At 38.2% G+C, this 17847-nt stretch overlaps 4 protein-coding genes across 6 annotated transcripts; 2 read left to right on the top strand and 2 right to left on the bottom strand.

The window, feature by feature from the left end:
• LOC147335889 (serine/threonine-protein kinase/endoribonuclease ire-1-like) lies at positions 1-3227 on the top strand. Its single transcript, XM_086283681.1, has 6 exons — positions 1-627; positions 713-876; positions 958-1178; positions 1420-1549; positions 1621-1718; positions 1970-3227. The coding sequence occupies exons 1-6, from the start codon at positions 186-188 to the stop codon at positions 2217-2219; spliced, it is 1305 nt and encodes a 434-aa protein (XP_086139807.1). The 5' UTR covers positions 1-185; the 3' UTR covers positions 2220-3227.
• A 2403-nt stretch (positions 3228-5630) lies between these two features.
• On the top strand, positions 5631-6524 carry LOC147335888 (uncharacterized). Its single transcript, XM_086286120.1, has one exon. It carries the CDS (start codon positions 5631-5633, stop codon positions 6522-6524), a length of 894 nt encoding a protein of 297 aa, XP_086142246.1.
• A 446-nt stretch (positions 6525-6970) lies between these two features.
• Positions 6971-15234, bottom strand: LOC147335887 (H-2 class II histocompatibility antigen, E-S beta chain-like). Of its 3 annotated transcripts, XR_015127212.1 has the most exons (7): positions 14436-15232; positions 14075-14341; positions 13148-13441; positions 12944-13057; positions 12250-12342; positions 11263-11360; positions 6971-8225 (listed from the first exon to the last, which is right to left on the bottom strand). XR_015127212.1 is itself a non-coding variant. In XM_086283660.1 (6 exons), exons 1-5 carry the CDS (start codon positions 14485-14487, stop codon positions 12293-12295), a joined length of 777 nt encoding a protein of 258 aa, XP_086139786.1. In that variant the 5' UTR covers positions 14488-15234; the 3' UTR covers positions 6971-8225; positions 12250-12292. The 3 variants fall into 3 exon arrangements, 2 of the variants coding, with proteins under 2 accessions (XP_086139786.1, XP_086139772.1); XM_086283660.1 differs by lacking the exon at positions 11263-11360 and having other exon boundaries at positions 14436-15234; XM_086283646.1 differs by lacking the exon at positions 6971-8225 and having other exon boundaries at positions 8614-11360.
• A 338-nt stretch (positions 15235-15572) lies between these two features.
• Positions 15573-16970, bottom strand: LOC147335886 (H-2 class II histocompatibility antigen, A-Q alpha chain-like). The gene is made up of 4 exons (XM_086283670.1): positions 16856-16970; positions 16481-16723; positions 16073-16354; positions 15573-15986 (listed from the first exon to the last, which is right to left on the bottom strand). Exons 1-4 carry the CDS (start codon positions 16908-16910, stop codon positions 15853-15855), a joined length of 714 nt encoding a protein of 237 aa, XP_086139796.1. The 5' UTR covers positions 16911-16970; the 3' UTR covers positions 15573-15852.
• Positions 16971-17847: the final 877 nt, after the last annotated feature.

Below are 17847 nucleotides of genomic sequence, written 5' to 3'. Positions count from 1 at the left end.
AAGGAAAAGACCCCAAAGCAAGAAGACCCAAATGCCGAAGTTTCCACTGCAGCAACTGATCCAACAACAAAAGTTCCTGTTGTAGAATCAACTTCAAATGTGAAGCCTTTTGAATACAGCACCATTGAAAAATCAGAAAACTAAACTGGGATCCAGTCAGCAAGAGGTGGAAGGACAAACTGGAGATGCTTGCTGGCTCAGATGACAGTAAAATATCCAGAATCAGAAGCATTATTTATGTGAATGATGCAGAATTCAGAATAGCAAAGGGAAGTGATGGTACTGAAGTCTTCTTGGGGCTGAGAGAGGACGGCACAGAAGTTGCCATTAAGAGAATGTCTAAAAGCAACTATGACGAGCTGAAGAACGAAGAAGTAATTCTACGACATCCTGAACTCGATCATTCTTATATCGTACGATATGTTGATGCTGCAGAGGACGAGAACTTTGGATATCTTTGTCTGCAACTTTGTGAATACACCCTGGAAGAATATATCAGGAACAATGACCATGACCCAGTGATGTTAAAGAAACTTGTCAAACAAGTTCTTGAAAGTTTAAAGGTACTTCACTGTCAAAATCCTAAAATTCTCCACCGAGATCTCAAACCCCAGAACGTTTTGATTGGTAAGACATGTTTGACATTCAAGACAAAAACATTTTAATTTATGATTACCAGATATGATTTTATTTCACATAATTCCTCCTGCAGATGTTACTGGGAGGGCAAGATTAGCTGATTTTGGCATAAGCAGACGCTTACTCAAAGGCCAAACAACTTTACGTACATGCAGTGCAGGAACCAAATGCTGGATGGCCCGAGAGACTTTAGCAGAAGAATCTGTGATATCATACAAGTCAAGCACAGACATCCAGGTAAAGTCTGAACACAAACTTGATTAACTGAAAAATGGCTTGGTAATCATACCGAAACTGATAATATGTGTTGTTATTAAGGTGGCAGGGATGCTGATCTATTATATCCTCTCTGGAGGCAACCATCCATTTGGCAAATCCTTTGAATGCGAGTCCAACATTTACTATGGGAAGTACAGTTTGGATCACATTCAAGATGAGGTGGCAAAGGATCTCATCAAGTGGATGATCAACAAAGAGCCAAAGTACAGACCCAAAGTAGAAGAATGCTTAAACCATCCCTTCTTCTGGACTTCTGAAAAGTGAGGGAATTATTGACAATTAATAAAAAACATATTTTTAAATTCTTGATTTCTGCCTGTCAAAGAGGGATACAGATGTTCATGTTAGAACAAACTGATCAACCTAGTTAAGCAAAATGTTCTGCTAATGCTAAATCCTTTTATTACATACTTCTCCTTAAAATTTTAAATGCTCAATGCAGTTTTTTTGTATTTATTTATTATTATTTTTTGTATTTATTTTTAATAATTTCCTTTCCAGGAAAACTGAATACTTGAGAAAGATCGGCAACAGAGACGACGTCGCAAACTATAGAAAGGCTGAACAGGAGCTGATTGATTCTGTAGAAAAATGTGCCGTGGACGGATCCTTTAAGCAGTGGAAGAATAAGGTGACTGTAACATCAAATATCAAATGTCTAGATTCCTAAAATCCGCTTCATAACGAATGTTTTTGTTGCAGTTTCCACAAGAGCTGGTTCAGAAATTGGAAGGTAAAAAGCCCTACACTGAAAACACGTTGGGATTACTGCGCTTTATACGCAATCTCCATGAGCATTAGTGAGTTAAACTAATTTACAAGTGACTCTATCTATCTATCTATCTATCTATCTATCTATCTATCTATCTATCTATCTATCTATCTATCTATCTATCTATCTATCTATCTATCTATCTATCTATCTATCTATCTATCTATCTATCTATCTATCTATCTATCTATCTATCTATCTATCTATCTATCTATCTATCTATCTAGAACCTTGCTTATCTTATGTACCATACAGTAATAAAACCTTCCTTGTTCACAGTGCCAAGGAAGCAGCCCAAATTGATGTTCTGGAATTGTTTCCTGATCTCTTTGGGAGTATTCACACATTTGCAAAAAACCAAGGCTGGAATTTAGAGACACCATTAAAGGAAATGTTTCAAAGAGAAGACAGCGAGGATAGTAGCACAGTTTTGATGATGCCATCTAAAAGCACGGAGGAGTCCCTCGGTGTCCCCGTTCAAGAGTCTCAAACCAGTGAAGTCAAAGTTGTCAGCAGCCATAAAAAATAAAATAATAACTGCAAGTAGAGCAGAGATGTCATGTCGGTGTGCCTCCTGCTGCTCTGTTAGTTCTTAAGGCATCACGACAGAAGACACTGATCTGCTGTGGTGATCCACATGTTTGCACATAGTTGCTGTTCCTCACACAGCCCTACATTTTACCAGCACTAATAATGCACCAACTTGAAGTTAGATTTGTGCCTTCATGGATTGTCAATGGATTTTAGACACGGTGTATGATTTATACTGTCTTGTGTGAAACAAGTGCCTGATGTTTTGAAAAAGTAGTTATTGATTTTTAAAAGTATGAAAGAAATAGATTAGAATTACAATTGTCTGAGTCTCTTTATTTTAATTTTGTTTTTGTGAGGTTGTGTACTGTATTCACACACAGTTATGCTACTTTTGTTTTCTGTTCTCTTTTAGGTTGTAGTTTCTAATTCATTCATACATTCATTAAGAAACACAAGAAGACTTGGTAAGACGGTAGCAAACAGAGGTCTAGCTCTAGAAAAAATACCATTATATTTTTATTCAGTTAATCTTCATTGTAATATTAATGTAGCCAGGTGGAAGGTCGATATTATGGGACATGCCACTGGATGGCGCTGTTTCTTTGGGGGTCATGCACTGTATGTATTTGAGTTCACACTTGTATTATACTATCTCTGTGGGTAAGAGGGAAAATGTACCTTATTAACTGTTTAATCTTGGCTCTGTATTTTAGCAGGAGAAGCCATGTTTGTTTTATTTCTGTATGCGTTTATATCAGACACAAAATGATGCTAGACGTCCTTGAGTTCCAGATGCTGATAAAGTTGGGGAAATAACCTGCAGTAGCAGTGGGTTACCAGTGCACAAAGCTGTTACTGGATAAGAACTGTCTGTAACAATTTTATTTCTTTATTTTTACAACCTTTCCTTATTTTCTTCTGAGCGCTTAGTTTATCATTCAGATTAAAAGAACCCCAAATATAATCTGTGTTCTGGGCTGGTTAATATAGCCAGGCTACATTAACTCATGTGTGTGTGTGTGTGTGTGTGTGTGTGTGGGGGGGGGGGGGGGGGGGGGGGGTTGAGGAACAGATATAGAGACATTTTTGATTTCTTCCACAAATACAAAGGTAATAAAGGAGCAGCAGTTTACACTATTATAGTTTTAAATACTTCTATTTCTGATCGCAGCCTTTCACAGATTATAAACAGAATAAATACGTTGGACATGCCTTTTGCTTTGTGGAAATTACCTCGGGCCTATGACAGATTCAAACTGTACAAACATGTATGTCACATAGTAATTGAAAAAATCTTTGTACTTAATATTAAGAGCCACAAGTGGCTTTAGTAAATATTAAGAGTTTGAGATTTTAACCATGCAGGGTTATTTTTTCTAGTGAATGGTACTGCAAATTTGCAACACATATACATTACACATATTTAAGAAACATGATTTCGTATTTTGTTTCTCGTCATGTTTTCTAAAGCAAAATATAAAGTAAACAGTAGATTGATTCTTTCTGTGTAAAATCTGTAAAACTGACTGTAGGACGTGTCCCTTCATGTTTTTTTTTTTTGTTGAATTTTAAATCTTTTCACCACAATACAAAGTAAAAGTAAAGCCTAGCTTTCTTTTGTTTTAGCTATTTTGCACTTTAAAGGTCTGAGAACTAACATATAAACTACACTTTAAGTTTAATTATTATTACAAGATAGTTACAAGATAATGCAAACATGTTGAGGGATTGGCTGTGTTTGTTCAGTGAGAGAAAGAAAACAATTTTCACTTGGAGTTGAAAACTAATGTGTACGCTTATGCCTGCATTTTTATTTTGTTAAATACAAACAACATTGTAGCAAAAGTGCTGCCACGTGTCTGGCCAGAAAGAGCTGTTTATTTGGTAGTTCAATGAAACTACTGTACTACACTGCTGAGTGACTGTCTTCTGCTTGTCAAATACATTTCATTGCAATGTTGACCCTGTGCTAACTTGCATATGACTAATGAAACTGAAAGGCTTCAGATAGTTAAGTGGGAAAAAAATTGCGTTCATGTTTGCAATTTTGTCTTGTTACACAATATTTTGAATTAAATGGAACAAACAAAACACTACATTTTAGGAAATATTAATGGGTGTTTTTGTGTTTGTTTTTTGTACTACTTGGACACTAAAGTGGCCCTTCAATGAGATGATGGTGCCAGAAGTGGCCCGTAGCTCATTTGAGTTTGAGACCCCTGCTTTAGATTATATTACATACAGAAAAAAGTACTGGTTTATTATTTTAGTGGGCAAAAGAGTCAAGATTGGATCTAAAGGATGTAAATATGTCTGTGAAGGTTCTCAGTCATCCAGGTCATCGTAGTCAAAGGAGCTTGCAAAGAAAAGCGTCTGGACTTCTTTAAGTTACTTGAAGACGTTTCACCTCTCATCCGAGAAGCTTCTTCAGTTCTAAGGTCAAATGGTGGAGAGTCCCAGATATAAACCTAGTGGGAGTTTCCCCCCACAGAGGGACAAAAGGACCCCCTGATGATCCTCAGGCGATTTTCTTTGCAAGCTCCTTTGACTAAAGGATGTAAATGGAGAAGCACAGTGCATTTCTACTCAGTCTGAACACTCGACACAGCCTCATTCACACAGCTGCACACACATGATTAGGGGAAACTCAACGTTCAGTATCTTCTTTTTTCATCAAAAGACTTTCTCTGTATCTCTGCTCTGTTTGTTTTTGACTTGAAACACTAAATAAAAGTTTTACTACACATCTGTCTCTATTGTTTAATCAGCAGCTGTAATACTAAACTGTCCGAAATTTAAAAGTCTACATTTAGTAGATTTAGAGATATTTATTTCACCACTTTTAGTTAATGATACTTTATAAACCTATTCTGCTGTTTAACAAAGACAGTATCATCATGTTTAAAGCACTTTTAAATCTGACAGCAGCACTCAGTTCTCCTGCACATGTGTGATCTTGGAGTGAACTGAAGGTTCAGATGCATCTCTCAGGTCCTGTGTGGAGACTTTGCTGGACTTTGTCTGTCTGTTAAAGATGTGATTTTCAGATGCTATTCAGCTGGTGTAGATAGTGGGGGTTTAGGTCTGAAACATCTTCTTTTGTCCTCCATTCATCCAGTTTCATGACATAACTTTTTGGTACAAGGACTGGACTGAAAACGACTGAAAAGAAGAAACTTTGAAAGAGTTTTAGAAGCCTGGAGGAAAAGCAGTGCTTGTTTAATCAAATGTAATAATACACATTGTTTAAATGTCCCAAAGTAAAGAGATCTCTCTGTGAACTTTTAATTCATCACCCTCTTGTGGCAGCAGCTGGCTACTGTTATTTGCACATGTGCATTGTGGTTTTTTATCCCATTATAATTTAATACAAAACCCTTTAATTAAATTAGTGAGTTAAAGTAATATGAGAAATATTAGTGAGCGATTAGAAAGCGAGCTGAAAACAAAGCTTGATAAAGCACTACAAAGAAATGACCAGATTCTTCAAGAAAAAGAACAACTGGAAATAAACCAGAGAGAAATATGGTGCCAACTCCAAAGCATGGAGGAAAAATGCAGAGTCCTTGAAGTAAAACTTGATAAAACTGCAGTGCACAAGCAGAAATATCAAGAGCTGCTTCAAGAGAAAGAACAACAGGACATAAAGCAGAAAGAAGACAAACGTTTACTCCTGCACTTTGAGAGAGAAAACCAAAAGTTGCAAGAACTTTACAAGAAAATGAACTACAAAGCAACTGAGATGGAAAGAGAGAAGGAGAAACTGCAAAAACAGTGCTCAGTGATGCAGAGTCAGCTCAATGACATGCTGACAAAAAACACCGAACTCAAGGAACTTTCAAACACCTTGAAGCGCAAAAACACTGAGGTGCAGCTGCTAAAGCAGCAGCTCGAGAAAACAAATGAAGACCTGCAGTGCAAACTTCAAGAAACCGAGAGGAAAAGTCAGCAGTTAGAAGACACTCACAACAAATTACAAGAGCGTTATACAGAGATGCAGGAGGCAAAGGTAATGCAGGAGGAAACATCTAATGAGTTGAAAGGAAGGCTTGAAGACAAACAAGCCGAATTAGAAGAAGTGGAGAAAACATGCAGGAGACTTGAGAAGGAGAATACCGAAACAATCGATCAGCTGAGAACCCTCATCCTAGAGAAAAAGGTTCTCGTGGAAAAGCTCCTGGAAAAGAAGAAGAAACGCTTCTGCTTCTTCTGGAGGAAGGACACTCCTGCTTTTTCTTCTCTTTCTACTTTTTCCACTGCTGATGTCACCTCGTCTTCCTCCACCTCTGTTCCATCGTAATTTTGACCTCCCCTCTCCTGCCCTCTCCCTCTCTCCTGACACCTTGACACCTCTCCCTCCCCTAGCTCCCTAGAACTCCTAACACCTGTCCCATCTCCCTCCCCCCTCTCTCTCTTTTCACCCTCACCCCCCAACCAGTCCCGACAGTTGACTGCCCCCTCTAGAGCCTGGTTCTGTCATAGGTTTCTTCCTTTACAGGGAGTTTTTCCTATCCACTGTCGCACCTAGTACTTGCTCAGAGGGGATTGTTGGGGTTTTCTCTCCTCTATCTCTTTCCTCCTTTCTATCCCTTTCTTTTACCCTCTACTTTACCCCCCCCCCCCCCCCCCCCCCCCCCCAACCACCTTTCTATTTCCTCAATAATTTAATAATAAACACAATTGGCTGCATTTTAAATGTGTCTGATCAATGTCTTCATTCAAGAATGAATTGTCTTTGTTACGGAGTCATGTGTATTTTGTGTTTTCCTCGGGCTGGTGATCCTCACAGTTGTTCAGCCAAGAATTCCAGATTAGCAGCAATACCTTCAATTCATTGACATTTGCAAGCATTCCTTTATACACAGCATTTAAGTCAGGTCGAGGTCTGGCCCTTCCAAACAAGCCATACTTGTTTGGTCTTTTTCTAATTAAACTGTCATGAACGTTAACATTTAACATGCTGTCTGAGACCTGTAGAGGCTCATTGCCTCATTGGCTAATGCACAAGTTTAATTCAAGGTAAGCAGAGTTTTATTGTCAACCCAACAACATGCACTCAAGTATACAGTGCGACGAAATATCATTGTCCTGGATCAAAGGTGCAAACTGTAAAAATAAAATGGGAAAATTCAAATATACATACATACTTACAACTATTCAGAAATAAGATAATCTAAGAGTAAGTACAACAGTATTGTACTTGAACAGTGATAAGATATAAGCTCTGTCTTGAGTGTTGTTGTTGACGTTCTCTATGCACTGTTCTTGAGCTAATATGAAGGCCACATGAAGTATGAGGCCCTTTCTCAATTCTAAGTACGCGAGTACGTGCTCGCGTTCTCGGCGAGACCGGACTTGCCGAGACCGCACAGGATTACGGATTTGCCGAGAACGCGAGCACGGACTCGCGATTTGTACAATTGGAACACCAGCGTACTTGATGATGTCACAGGTCCGGAGTTTTTACTGCCGTTCCGTCTTAATTTAACTGTGAGTAACATGTTATGAAGCTTTCCAGGGTTTTTTAGTGTATAAATCTCTTTATTCAACAGCAATGGGGTGAACGTAGAAGGAGCAACACACAAGCAGGTGGTTGATCTGATCCGGGCCGGTGAGCGAGAGCTGGTGCTGACTGTGCTGTCCGTTTTGTAGTTGGACACAGCCAGTCACAACTCAAGGCTTATGCGATTGTTACATTCATGAGGTATTTATATTCAGGTCTGTGAGCAACCTAATGTTCTGAATATTATAAATACTATCTTGCTGACTAAAGATCACCGCCTTTTCATTTTCATTTTTCCACTTTAACTCTTCCAGGTGTATAATGTGTACATGGCAGGCAGACAGCTGTGCTCCAAGCGTTATCGGAAGTTTGTGATTCTACACCAAAACCTGAAGAGGGAGTTTGCTAACTTTACTTTCCCCAAGCTGCCTGGAAAAATGGCCTTTTTCCCTTTCAGAGCAACAGCTGGATGCACGATGCAGAGGCCTGGAGGAATATCTAGAGAAAGGTGAGGAAGAGAGAAGGAGAATCAGGCTTTCTTCATAGGGCTAGCACACAAACAGTTCACTCACTTACAGTTGCCTTCCATATTGTTTGGAACAAAGATACAGCTTTGTAGTTTTGCTTCTGAACGCCACCACAGTTGATTGTAAATCAAACAAACAACACGTGATTATTCAAGGGGTTTTCCAAAACATTTGCATGACCTCTTTAAGGATTACACACATTTTTATAAACAGGACACCATTTTCAGAGGCTCAGAATTAATGTGACAATTGAATGCTAAGCAGTTTTATGGCCAGGTGGTGAAGTCGTAGATGTCATTGTATAATGACTTTTATTTCACTTACACACACACACACACACACACACACACACACACACACACACACACACACACACACACACACACACACACACACACACACACACACACACACACAAAAAAAAAACTGTATCTAATATAATGTGTGTTTCATCTGCAGTGTGCTCTGTCCGAGTCATTGGAGAAAGTGACATCATGCAAGAGTTCCTGTCTGAATCAGATGAGGTAGAAAAAATAAAAATAAACATGTTTTTTGCCCGTTCCCCGCCTGTGACTCACTACGCTGGGTTTGGGGTTTGTTTAACCTGAGTAGCGTAAAGACCGCTGGGGGGTTGAAAACGATGTGCCGGGAGTCCGCTGTTCTCGCGTGATCCTCGACCTCGCTGTCTGCTATGGAGCTGGCGGGTCACACACGTCTCCAAAAACGTCAGAGCACGTTTGGAAATATATGATATCTTGATAAATCGAGCAGATATTTGAAGTTTACACAGCTACATTCCTACTTGAAAATAACTTAAAAGTTTATTTTGTGACCCAGAAAGAGTAATATTTAAAAGTTTTCAGCCCCGCTCGTCCGCCATTGCCGCGTTTGAGTTTTGGACGAAATGCATTCTGGGATATTTAGCTGTACCAAGTACACACAAGTCACCACCGATGCATGCTCGATAAAACAGGCGGAGCGAGAACACATCCGGGACTTTTTCGCATTCTCGGCTTGATGCGTACTTCAGATTGGAACAGTACTTGGTCTCTGACTGATGACGTTCACGAGTACACGAGAACGCAAGTACGCACAAGTACGCATATTGAGAAAGGGCCTGAATGTCTGTAACGCTCAAATCTGCATGTGGTTTATAAAAAACTGTAGTTTCCTCATTCTGAAGAGGTGAATTCAGAATGTGTGTGCGTGTCAATCAGGCTGTGTAAAGTGACAGCACTAGGCCTTTGCCATTAGTGATGTGTCGGTCGCGAATGAAACGGCTCTTAGAGCCGGATCTTTGACGTGAACGAAGTGAGCCTGTTCCTTATTGCAAGCCGTGGGGTTTCTTCTTTCTTTCTCTCTCTCTCTCTCTCGCACACTTTTTTCCCGCTTCACTCCGCACGCGAGCCATGTGCTTTGCACTGGGAAGAGGGGGGAGGGGCGATAGTTACACTGGCAGTAGCACAGGAACAGAGCAGGAGGGAAGGAGAGAGAAAGAGAGGCAGGGACAACAGTGTCACATTAGAAAGGTATAGTAATCATCCACAACTATTTTCAGTTGCTGATGATAAAGGATTCAGAAAGTTTATTCATGCAGGTCCATATGACAGAGAATATGCATCTTCTTTTTGTTTTCATATTTTAATTTATATTTAATTGTGTTGTGGTTTGAAGTGTTTTGTGTTGTTTCACTTTAAATTTGTGTAACGGAAAGCTGAAAATTTAAATAGTTAAAAGTTGAAATGTATTATATGATTTATTTATTACAGTTTATGTGGAGTGAATAAATAAAAGTATATTTACGGTGGCCCCTAGAGACAAAGCACGTACAAATACGAACTCCAAAAGACGTAAAAACTCCATCGCATGTACAAACCCCGAAGCACGTACAAAACACAACAGAAGTGCTCCAGGATGCTAGGGCGCAGTGTTGATGTTTTGTTACCTAGTGGCTACACAAGCCAGCAAGTACCAACGACTGGATTTGGTGTGTGGTAGTAACAGGTAAATGAATTTTTTTTTTAAATATATGAGTGCCTGTGTATAAATACACAAACAACACACATATGCTTTCAATTGTGTAATTTAAGTGATCTAGGTAGCTCTGTTTTGGAAGTTCAGTTAATGCTAGGAATGTGTTTTGGAGTTTGTGCATGCTTTGTCTCTAGGGGCCACCCCATATATTTATATATAAACATATATAAATAAAACCACTTTTTTTACATTAGTAATTCCTTTTGTGCATAATTTTATATTATTGTTAATAATAAATTAATTAAAGCAACAAAACAATCTGAAGAGCCGGTTTGGAGCCGAAAGAGCCGGCTCTTTTTAGTGAGCCGAACCGAAAGAGCCGGTTCTCTAAAAAGAGCTGGAAATCCCATCACTATTTGCCAAATGGTGTAAGGCTGAAATTAAGTGCCTTTATAAGGTACTTGGCCACAGAGTGATTGGCAGAAAGCGATAACATTCCATCAAAGAACGGGTGTGCTGAAATGAGCGCCTGTGGGTTTTCAACCTGGTTTATTTCTTAGTGCTGCTGAACATCTTTTAAACAGATCAGTTCCTGTTTTACACAATGCTACCTTTGTTTTTACTAAAACTTGTTTATCCTCTTACTGTTCACCACTTAGGTGACACTATTCCCTTAAAAGTAAATACTGATACAGATTGAAGGCCGTGGCAGAGGTTTGCACTCTGAGTGCTTCTTGTTTGTTCTGAAATTGCTCACAGTCGTGCTTTTACGTTTCCTTTAACTTAACCTAATTTTTATTTTCTTTGGGGATTTTTTTGTTTCAATCATTGTTGTATTTATATAAAATTTTAATTCTTTATTCTTTTGATCCTCCTGCTGTAACACATTAATTTCTGTTGTGGGATCAATAAAGTATCTCTCTGTCTGTCTATAGAGTGATCCGTGGACGTTGTGGATTTATTATCAGGTCGGCTTCAGCTATTTTTCCAGCTGTTTAAACTTCCATACGCTGAATGTTGCTTCTTTGTATTACCTTCTGGGTACTGCATCTTCTCATATATTAGCCTTCCTTGTTGGTATAGCAGCAAGTATCCCCACCGGTCGGTCCTGTGGTAGATCTTTATTTGATGCCTCGATGGTGAGATTTTTTTTGATTAGCATTCAAACATCTCAGTGAATACACAATAAAAATTACCACAAAGCAAGAAAGCATGAGACAAGGCTAATCAAAAGGTATTGTCTGAAGCATATGCTTATGACGCCAACCCTTTTAACAAAAGATCTTTTAGCATGCGGCTCCTGTACACAGGGCTCGAAGCAAAGAAAAAAACAAAGCAAAGCAACAAAACAAAAAAAACAAACAAAAAACAAAACAAAAAAATGTTCCACCTTCGATAAGTAACTACATCAAAGCAAAACAACCAAGAGTTTCAGTGTTATTATTATTGCTCTTTTCATTCTTGATTTATATATTTTTCTAATACTCTAGGGTTATCTTGGTTTTTTTTTTTTAAAGAAACATGTTCCCCTTGAGTCATATTGACTCTCTCTGACTTTAAAACAGCTTCTGAGTGCTGACGCAAAGCAAGTTATTTTGTGCTTTATACATTATCTGTGCAATTGTATATTCAAATAAATCATTAAATTTTAAGGGTATTCAGATTAATAAACAAAATGTTAGTTGGTTCTATATAGTTTGAAATAATCAGTCTCTTACTTAATTGCTAGGAAGGTACCATGTGGGTGTGCACACTGTGGGTAGCTTTTGAACCATCATATTGTGCCAGGGTTTTTCTACTTTTCCACTTTCACCACTGGTTAACTCACAGGGTTTACTGCTTAATGAGGATTAATGCCAGTAGATACAGTGTAATCATTTTTCTATAAAATATATTACTATACTGTATAAGAGTATTAACTACATTACAAATGTATCCTCTGTCCTGTAGGGTAAAAGATGCAAAGCCCCAAACACCCACAACAGACATCATTATTCAGAGAGCTGTGATATTTGGGGCACCTTGGATGGAGCGTTCCCGTATTAATAGTGTTTGCTCAGGCTGTTAAGTTGCTCCAGCTTCAGGAGGGGATTCCACAGGAATGAACACTTGTCCTGTTAAAAACAAGAACATATTTATCATTTTAACAACTCTATTGGTCAGATTTACTACACTGTAAAAAAAAATCCTGAAAAAACAGTAATATTCCTGCAGCTGGGGCGCCAAAATAATACCATAAAAAAATAGAAAATAACTTTCTCATAAAAATACGGTTATTTTCAGTAATGACAATACAGTTTGTTGCCCTAATTTTACATGGGATTTACATGGGGAATCACAGTCTATTTGTGTAAATTTAATGCTATTCTAGAAGAACAGAACAAAACTGTAAAATACACAGTACAATACTTTTATATTAGGATTTTTATTACAGTGTATACAAGCAAAACTTAATGTTGTTGCAACCACAGAAAAGGCCCAATTTATGAACACAGCAATAGCAGCATACAAAAAAATGATGATGATGATGAGGCAACAGATCTACTTAATAATGATATGTGCTGTAGTAAGAATAGGAATAGTTTTTTTTTTAGGATTCTCTTGAAAACAGAAAAGAGACGAAGTCAAGAAAGTTACTGAGTGCTGGGCACACCGAGGCTTTCAGTCTTAGATCAGAATATGTTATATTATGTACACTTCTAACAAACTCCTTACTTTGACACACAGTGATGTAGTAGATGATTCCAGATATTGCAATAACAAATCCAATCACCAGTCCACACAGTCCAACAGCTATCTGAGTTTGTTGTTCCACTGGGAGGGAGGGGTCTGAAACAGTGAGATAAAAGTGAAACTTGTAATTATGCAGCTTCAGTTTTATCTCTCTGACTTTAATTGGCATCACAGCAGCAAACTTACCCCAGACCACAAACATCGGCTCGGAGAGACCAAGGTGTTCGACCATGCAGGCAATTTTTTCTGCTGAAGTTGGGATGTACTTCAGGTGAGAATGAGTCTGGTAGCACCAGTCACCATTTGGCATCACGTCAGAGTAATTGACATCTGTGGTCACCTCCTTGCCGTTCCTCATCCACCTCATTCTGATTTGTTTTGGATAAAAGTTGTAGGCACTGCACACAAGCGTAGATGCGTGCTCGCCATTAGGCCTTTTCAAGGATTTTAGTTTGACGGTGGGTATAGTTGTCAGATTATCTGTGAAAAAACAAGTTTCATGCTTCTGATTAAGAAAAATACATTACTGCACCTTCTCTGTTCACAGATGTATTCCTCAAATGTACATAATGTAATGTATCGTGGCTATGTTGTCAATTATGGCATACTTGGGGTGGCTGTAGCTCAGGTGGCAGAGCAGGTCAGCCACTAATCAGATGGTCGGTGGTTTGATCCAGGGCTGCCTCCTGGCTGCATGCCAAATATCCTTGGGCAAGATACTAACCCCGTGTTTGCCTACTGGTGGTGGTCAGAGGGCCCGGTGGCGCCAGCCTCGCCTCTGTCAGTGCGCCCCAGTGCAGCTGTGGCTACAATGTAGCTTGCCAGTGTGTGAATAGGTGAATGACTGAATGTAGTGTAAAGCGCTTTGGGGTCCTTAGGGACTGAGTAAAGCGCTATACAAATGCAGACCATTTACCATTTACTTGGAAATCAACTGTAATGTCATGCAACTGAGCAAAACTCATAAAGCACTATTGTTATTTACAGTAAAACAAATATAATAATCTTATGTCATCAAAAATGATCATAAAAATATTTGATGTAAAAGGTTCACAGCATCAAAACCCTATTTAACATTTGATTTAAAACATTATTAAGAAACAAATCTCTTACCTACGGATTGGATGGCATCTAACATGTCCGTACACAACAGTTTCCTTTCGATCTTTCTTGTTAGTGCATCAAAGGGATCCCTGTTCCACCATTTTGCTGCTTCAATTGAATATGCTGTGAATCCCGTCCAGTTGCCTCTTGTGCTGTTGTACTCCATCATCAAGTTCTTATTAAAAAAACTAGTTAATATGTACTCGGTTTCTTCAAAGTGTGACCCTTTGAATGTACAGCATGCTCTTACTTGGTAAAAGTCTTCATCTGTGAGAACTGAAATAAAAAGAAAGAAATGTTCTGATGTTAAAAATAATAATTACTTTAAAATTTCACTGATTTGTTCAAAGAGAAGATTTTTGCAGCTCACCTGGACTTAAAAGAGAGAAAGCCACACACAGGACAAACTTATGAGTGTTCATGTTTCGCGTGTGTTGTACGATGATTCAGGAAGAAGACTTAATCTGCAGCATTTATATGTTCACCAAAACAAGGAAATGAAAGCAGATAGGCTGATATAACAGCGAAACATTTAGTGGAAACTCCCTCTATCCATTACATTTATGACAATAACTGCTAATAATTACAACTTTGCTCCTTTGTTCAGCTAGCACTTGTTTGTGCACTAATACTAGGTGAAGTGACTTATGTGGACAATCAAACTGTTGTTTGACAATCAGAAACAGTAGAGAGACGTGGGAGCATTTTGTGTTGAGACTATAAAGAAGAATGTTTTAAACTGTAGATCAAATCTGCATAAATCATAAAGATTTGACAAGTTGGTTAATTTCCTCACCAAGTTTTACTTCATGTTACAGCCTAATGTTTTCTGGCTTTCAATCTTCTGCTGTTCTGGACCTTTGGCTAAAATTTCACCTCATTGTTGTTCTGTTAGATTTTCTAAATAGATGAAAAATAGATGAAAAATTCATATAAAGAGACCGATATTAACCTGACTCTAGCAGCAAATGAATGTTTAGAGGTTAAAATAAATTACAGAATTCAGCCTGCAGAAAACGATATGCTTTCACTTTTCTTACAGCTCTTATGAAAAACATTACTGAAGTTTTCTTTTCAGTAAAGTGAACTGTATCACAAAACCTCATATTCTGTTGCGAAAAAAAAGGCACCCAAATAATCTCTGCAACTAACTACAAACTTCTTACAAACTATTTTTCATTTCTAGTAATTTTCCAGAATGTATTCACTTGTTTCGATTTATTTACAAATTTTTTTGAACTTAGTTTTCACATCCTTGTTAATAATAGTGGAGTAAGTAATAATACTTATGAAGTGTAATGACTTACAATCAGGTAGACGTCTCAGCAACAATGTGTTTAATATGTTTATGGATACATTCTTTTTTTCTAGTCTGGTTTCATTCTACTTGACATAATGCACCTAATATGATTTTAGAGTGATGGATTATTAATAAGGCATATTTCAATGCTAGAATACCAGTAATGCAGACTTCAAGCTCTGCACTAATGCTACGAACCAAAAATGTGCAGCAGCGCGTCACGTCTGAAAATGTCTGTGGGAAAAGTGCTGATATCACCGTTCAGCTTTATTGCACAGTATGAAAGCGAAAGGTTTATTATAGAAACACTGACATATCAGCCAAAGAACGATGGTTTTATTTTTAACAGCATATGAGCCATTAATGCCATTACACAGGTGATGCAAATACGAGACAGTTCAGGTCTGTCAGTAACCACAGAGGAAAGTTATGCCTGCTGGAAACAAACGAAGGATTATGCAGCTCTATACAATATGTAGTATACATCTCAAGCAGTGCGACCAGAGCGCACTGCTTTAAAAAAAAAGCAGGTTCCTAAGAAAACTCCAAGCAATCCAAGACTCAGGCCAAATCCACAGAAGACAGCTGGACCATTGCTGATCTCCTCTGTTTCAACCATCTCTAGAGAACAGCAGAAAGAAATGATGAATTCTAAACATTAAATCGTATTATATGTGCTAAAATATCTGAAGCTTCTTTGTTCTCACCCCAAAACTTGGTCTGAGGCTCATCCATTGCTTCATGTTCCACAGTGCAACTGTAGATGTCTCCTTTCTCTGGCACAAAGTTGAGGTAGGACAAAACATAAGCAGTTCCATCAGGATTGGACAAAGTTTTGATGAAAGGGTCTTCCATTGTTACTTCTACATCATTCTTGGTCCACTTAATGTTGATCGAAGGAGGAAAAAAGCGGTTGATGAAGCAGATGAGGGTATTATCTTCCCCTGTTATCACTTCATCTCTGGGGTAGATGATGAATTCTGGTGGCTCTAAATTAAATGAACACATGATTTGCTTAAATTCAACTTTCTGGTTTAAAAAAAAAGATCTAAAAAAACTTGCAGCATAAACAGTGAAAACTGAACAGGAAACATAACAGTTTGAGTTTCACTGACCTTTTTTCTTTATTACAGACTTGTCTGGCTTCCATCTGTACATGTCATTTTTGCACATGCTTCGATATAATACTGCATATTTGTAAGCGTCAGGTGAACGAAAACTTGTGGGAATTTTGCTCTGCCAAATCAGAAGATCTTTTTTAAAGTCTGCATAGTATATTTCATCACCATCAAATGCTGTACAGATTTGAGTATCACTAGAGTCAAAACATCCATAGATGTGACAAAGTGTATGACTTCCTAGGATCAAGTGACAACACAGTTAAAAACACAGTGTTAAAATACTCTAAATTACAAACAAATAAATCATAAATAAATCTTACACGATGAAAGTTATAGATGAACCAGTAATGGGGAAATAATGATACCTACCTTCAGCCTTGACGCAGGCTGCTGTAGACAAAATAAATATAATTTTAAGGAACATGTTCAGTCTGTACTTCGCGGTGTTCTGCCTTGTGTCTCTCGTCTTATATCAAAGTTGACGGTGATACAGGACAACTTCCTCATTGTTAAACAAATCATATAAATGTTGCTGGGCAGAACAGGAGGAGGGGAGGAGTCAAATAGAATTTGCTGAACAACTTAAACTAAGATAAATACAGTTTATGGAGCAAAAAAACAAATCCAGATAAATCCATTCACTGTGGTTACATTTAGAATTGAATTTTTTTTAAATTGTCATTTGTAATTTATACTTAGAAATATTTAATCATTTGTATGCTGATAAAAATCACATTCTTATTAGGTCTGATTAGATTCTGTGTGCACTTGTGCACCATGAGATGAGAGGAAGCAGCCTCGACATTATAATTTCCATTATAGCTTTAGGAACTAGATTGTTCTGTTTCTTAGAGGTGCAAGACTTCCCACCTTCAAATGTGCATTTGATATATGACCTATTGCAAGTTCCTGTTTTTATAGTTTAGCAAGACGCTTACTTTTGCTTTTCTGCATACCTCAAACACACAGTTTAAGTTCATTGAAAGGTCGAATGTCTATGTATAGTATGGCCGGAAACACATACACACATGCACCTACACACCTACACACACAGAGAATACAGACACTGGTGTTGTTCAGATATGTCTGCTTAAGACTGTCATGTGTATTTGAAATTGCATATTCATGAATGATTGCTTGCTGACAATAAAAAGGGCTGTAGCAAAGGAATCAGTTGGAGCTGACTAAGGACAGGTGAAGGCCTGGGCTGACTTCCCTCGCAAGCCACAAATACAAAAGATCTCTGTCTTGCCTTGTTTTGTTGTGCAGTTATTGAGTGTCTCGTGTTCCAGCGGGGTTTATGCCTAGATAAACCCAACATAAATTGGTCCTTCGAGCCAGAGTCCAAAATCTACGTTCAC

The sequence above is a fragment of the Aulonocara sp. 'chitande type north' Nkhata Bay genome, linkage group LG3 (assembly GCF_057382095.1).
Source record: "Aulonocara sp. 'chitande type north' Nkhata Bay isolate Kocher_YH1m ecotype deep benthic linkage group LG3, A_spYH_male_GT1.1, whole genome shotgun sequence".
Lineage (NCBI taxonomy): Eukaryota > Metazoa > Chordata > Actinopteri > Cichliformes > Cichlidae > Aulonocara > Aulonocara sp. 'chitande type north' Nkhata Bay.
This window is presented reverse-complemented; position numbering and strand designations above follow the sequence as displayed.

Excerpts from the sequence above, each read along its gene's own strand:
- LOC147335887 (XM_086283660.1), bottom strand. The coding sequence starts at position 14,487 with ATGAACACTCATAAGTTTGTCCTGTGTGTGGCTTTCTCTCTTTTAAGT. Across the intron at positions 14,342-14,435 it reads TTTCTCTCTTTTAAGTCCAG|TTCTCACAGATGAAGACTTT; the intron begins GTGAGCTGCAAA and ends TTTTTATTTCAG. Across the intron at positions 12,343-12,943 it reads CTACATCACTGTGTGTCAAA|GACAAGTGTTCATTCCTGTG; the intron begins GTAAGGAGTTTG and ends TGTTTTTAACAG.
- LOC147335888 (XM_086286120.1), top strand. The coding sequence starts at position 5,631 with ATGAGAAATATTAGTGAGCGATTAGAAAGCGAGCTGAAAACAAAGCTT.
- LOC147335886 (XM_086283670.1), bottom strand. The coding sequence starts at position 16,910 with ATGTTCCTTAAAATTATATTTATTTTGTCTACAGCAGCCTGCGTCAAG. Across the intron at positions 16,724-16,855 it reads AGCCTGCGTCAAGGCTGAAG|GAAGTCATACACTTTGTCAC; the intron begins GTAGGTATCATT and ends ACTTGATCCTAG. Across the intron at positions 15,987-16,072 it reads GCCTCAGACCAAGTTTTGGG|AGATGGTTGAAACAGAGGAG; the intron begins GTGAGAACAAAG and ends GCTGTTCTCTAG.
- LOC147335889 (XM_086283681.1), top strand. The coding sequence starts at position 186 with ATGCTTGCTGGCTCAGATGACAGTAAAATATCCAGAATCAGAAGCATT. Across the intron at positions 1,179-1,419 it reads TTCTTCTGGACTTCTGAAAA|GAAAACTGAATACTTGAGAA; the intron begins GTGAGGGAATTA and ends TTTCCTTTCCAG. Across the intron at positions 1,719-1,969 it reads CGCAATCTCCATGAGCATTA|TGCCAAGGAAGCAGCCCAAA; the intron begins GTGAGTTAAACT and ends CCTTGTTCACAG.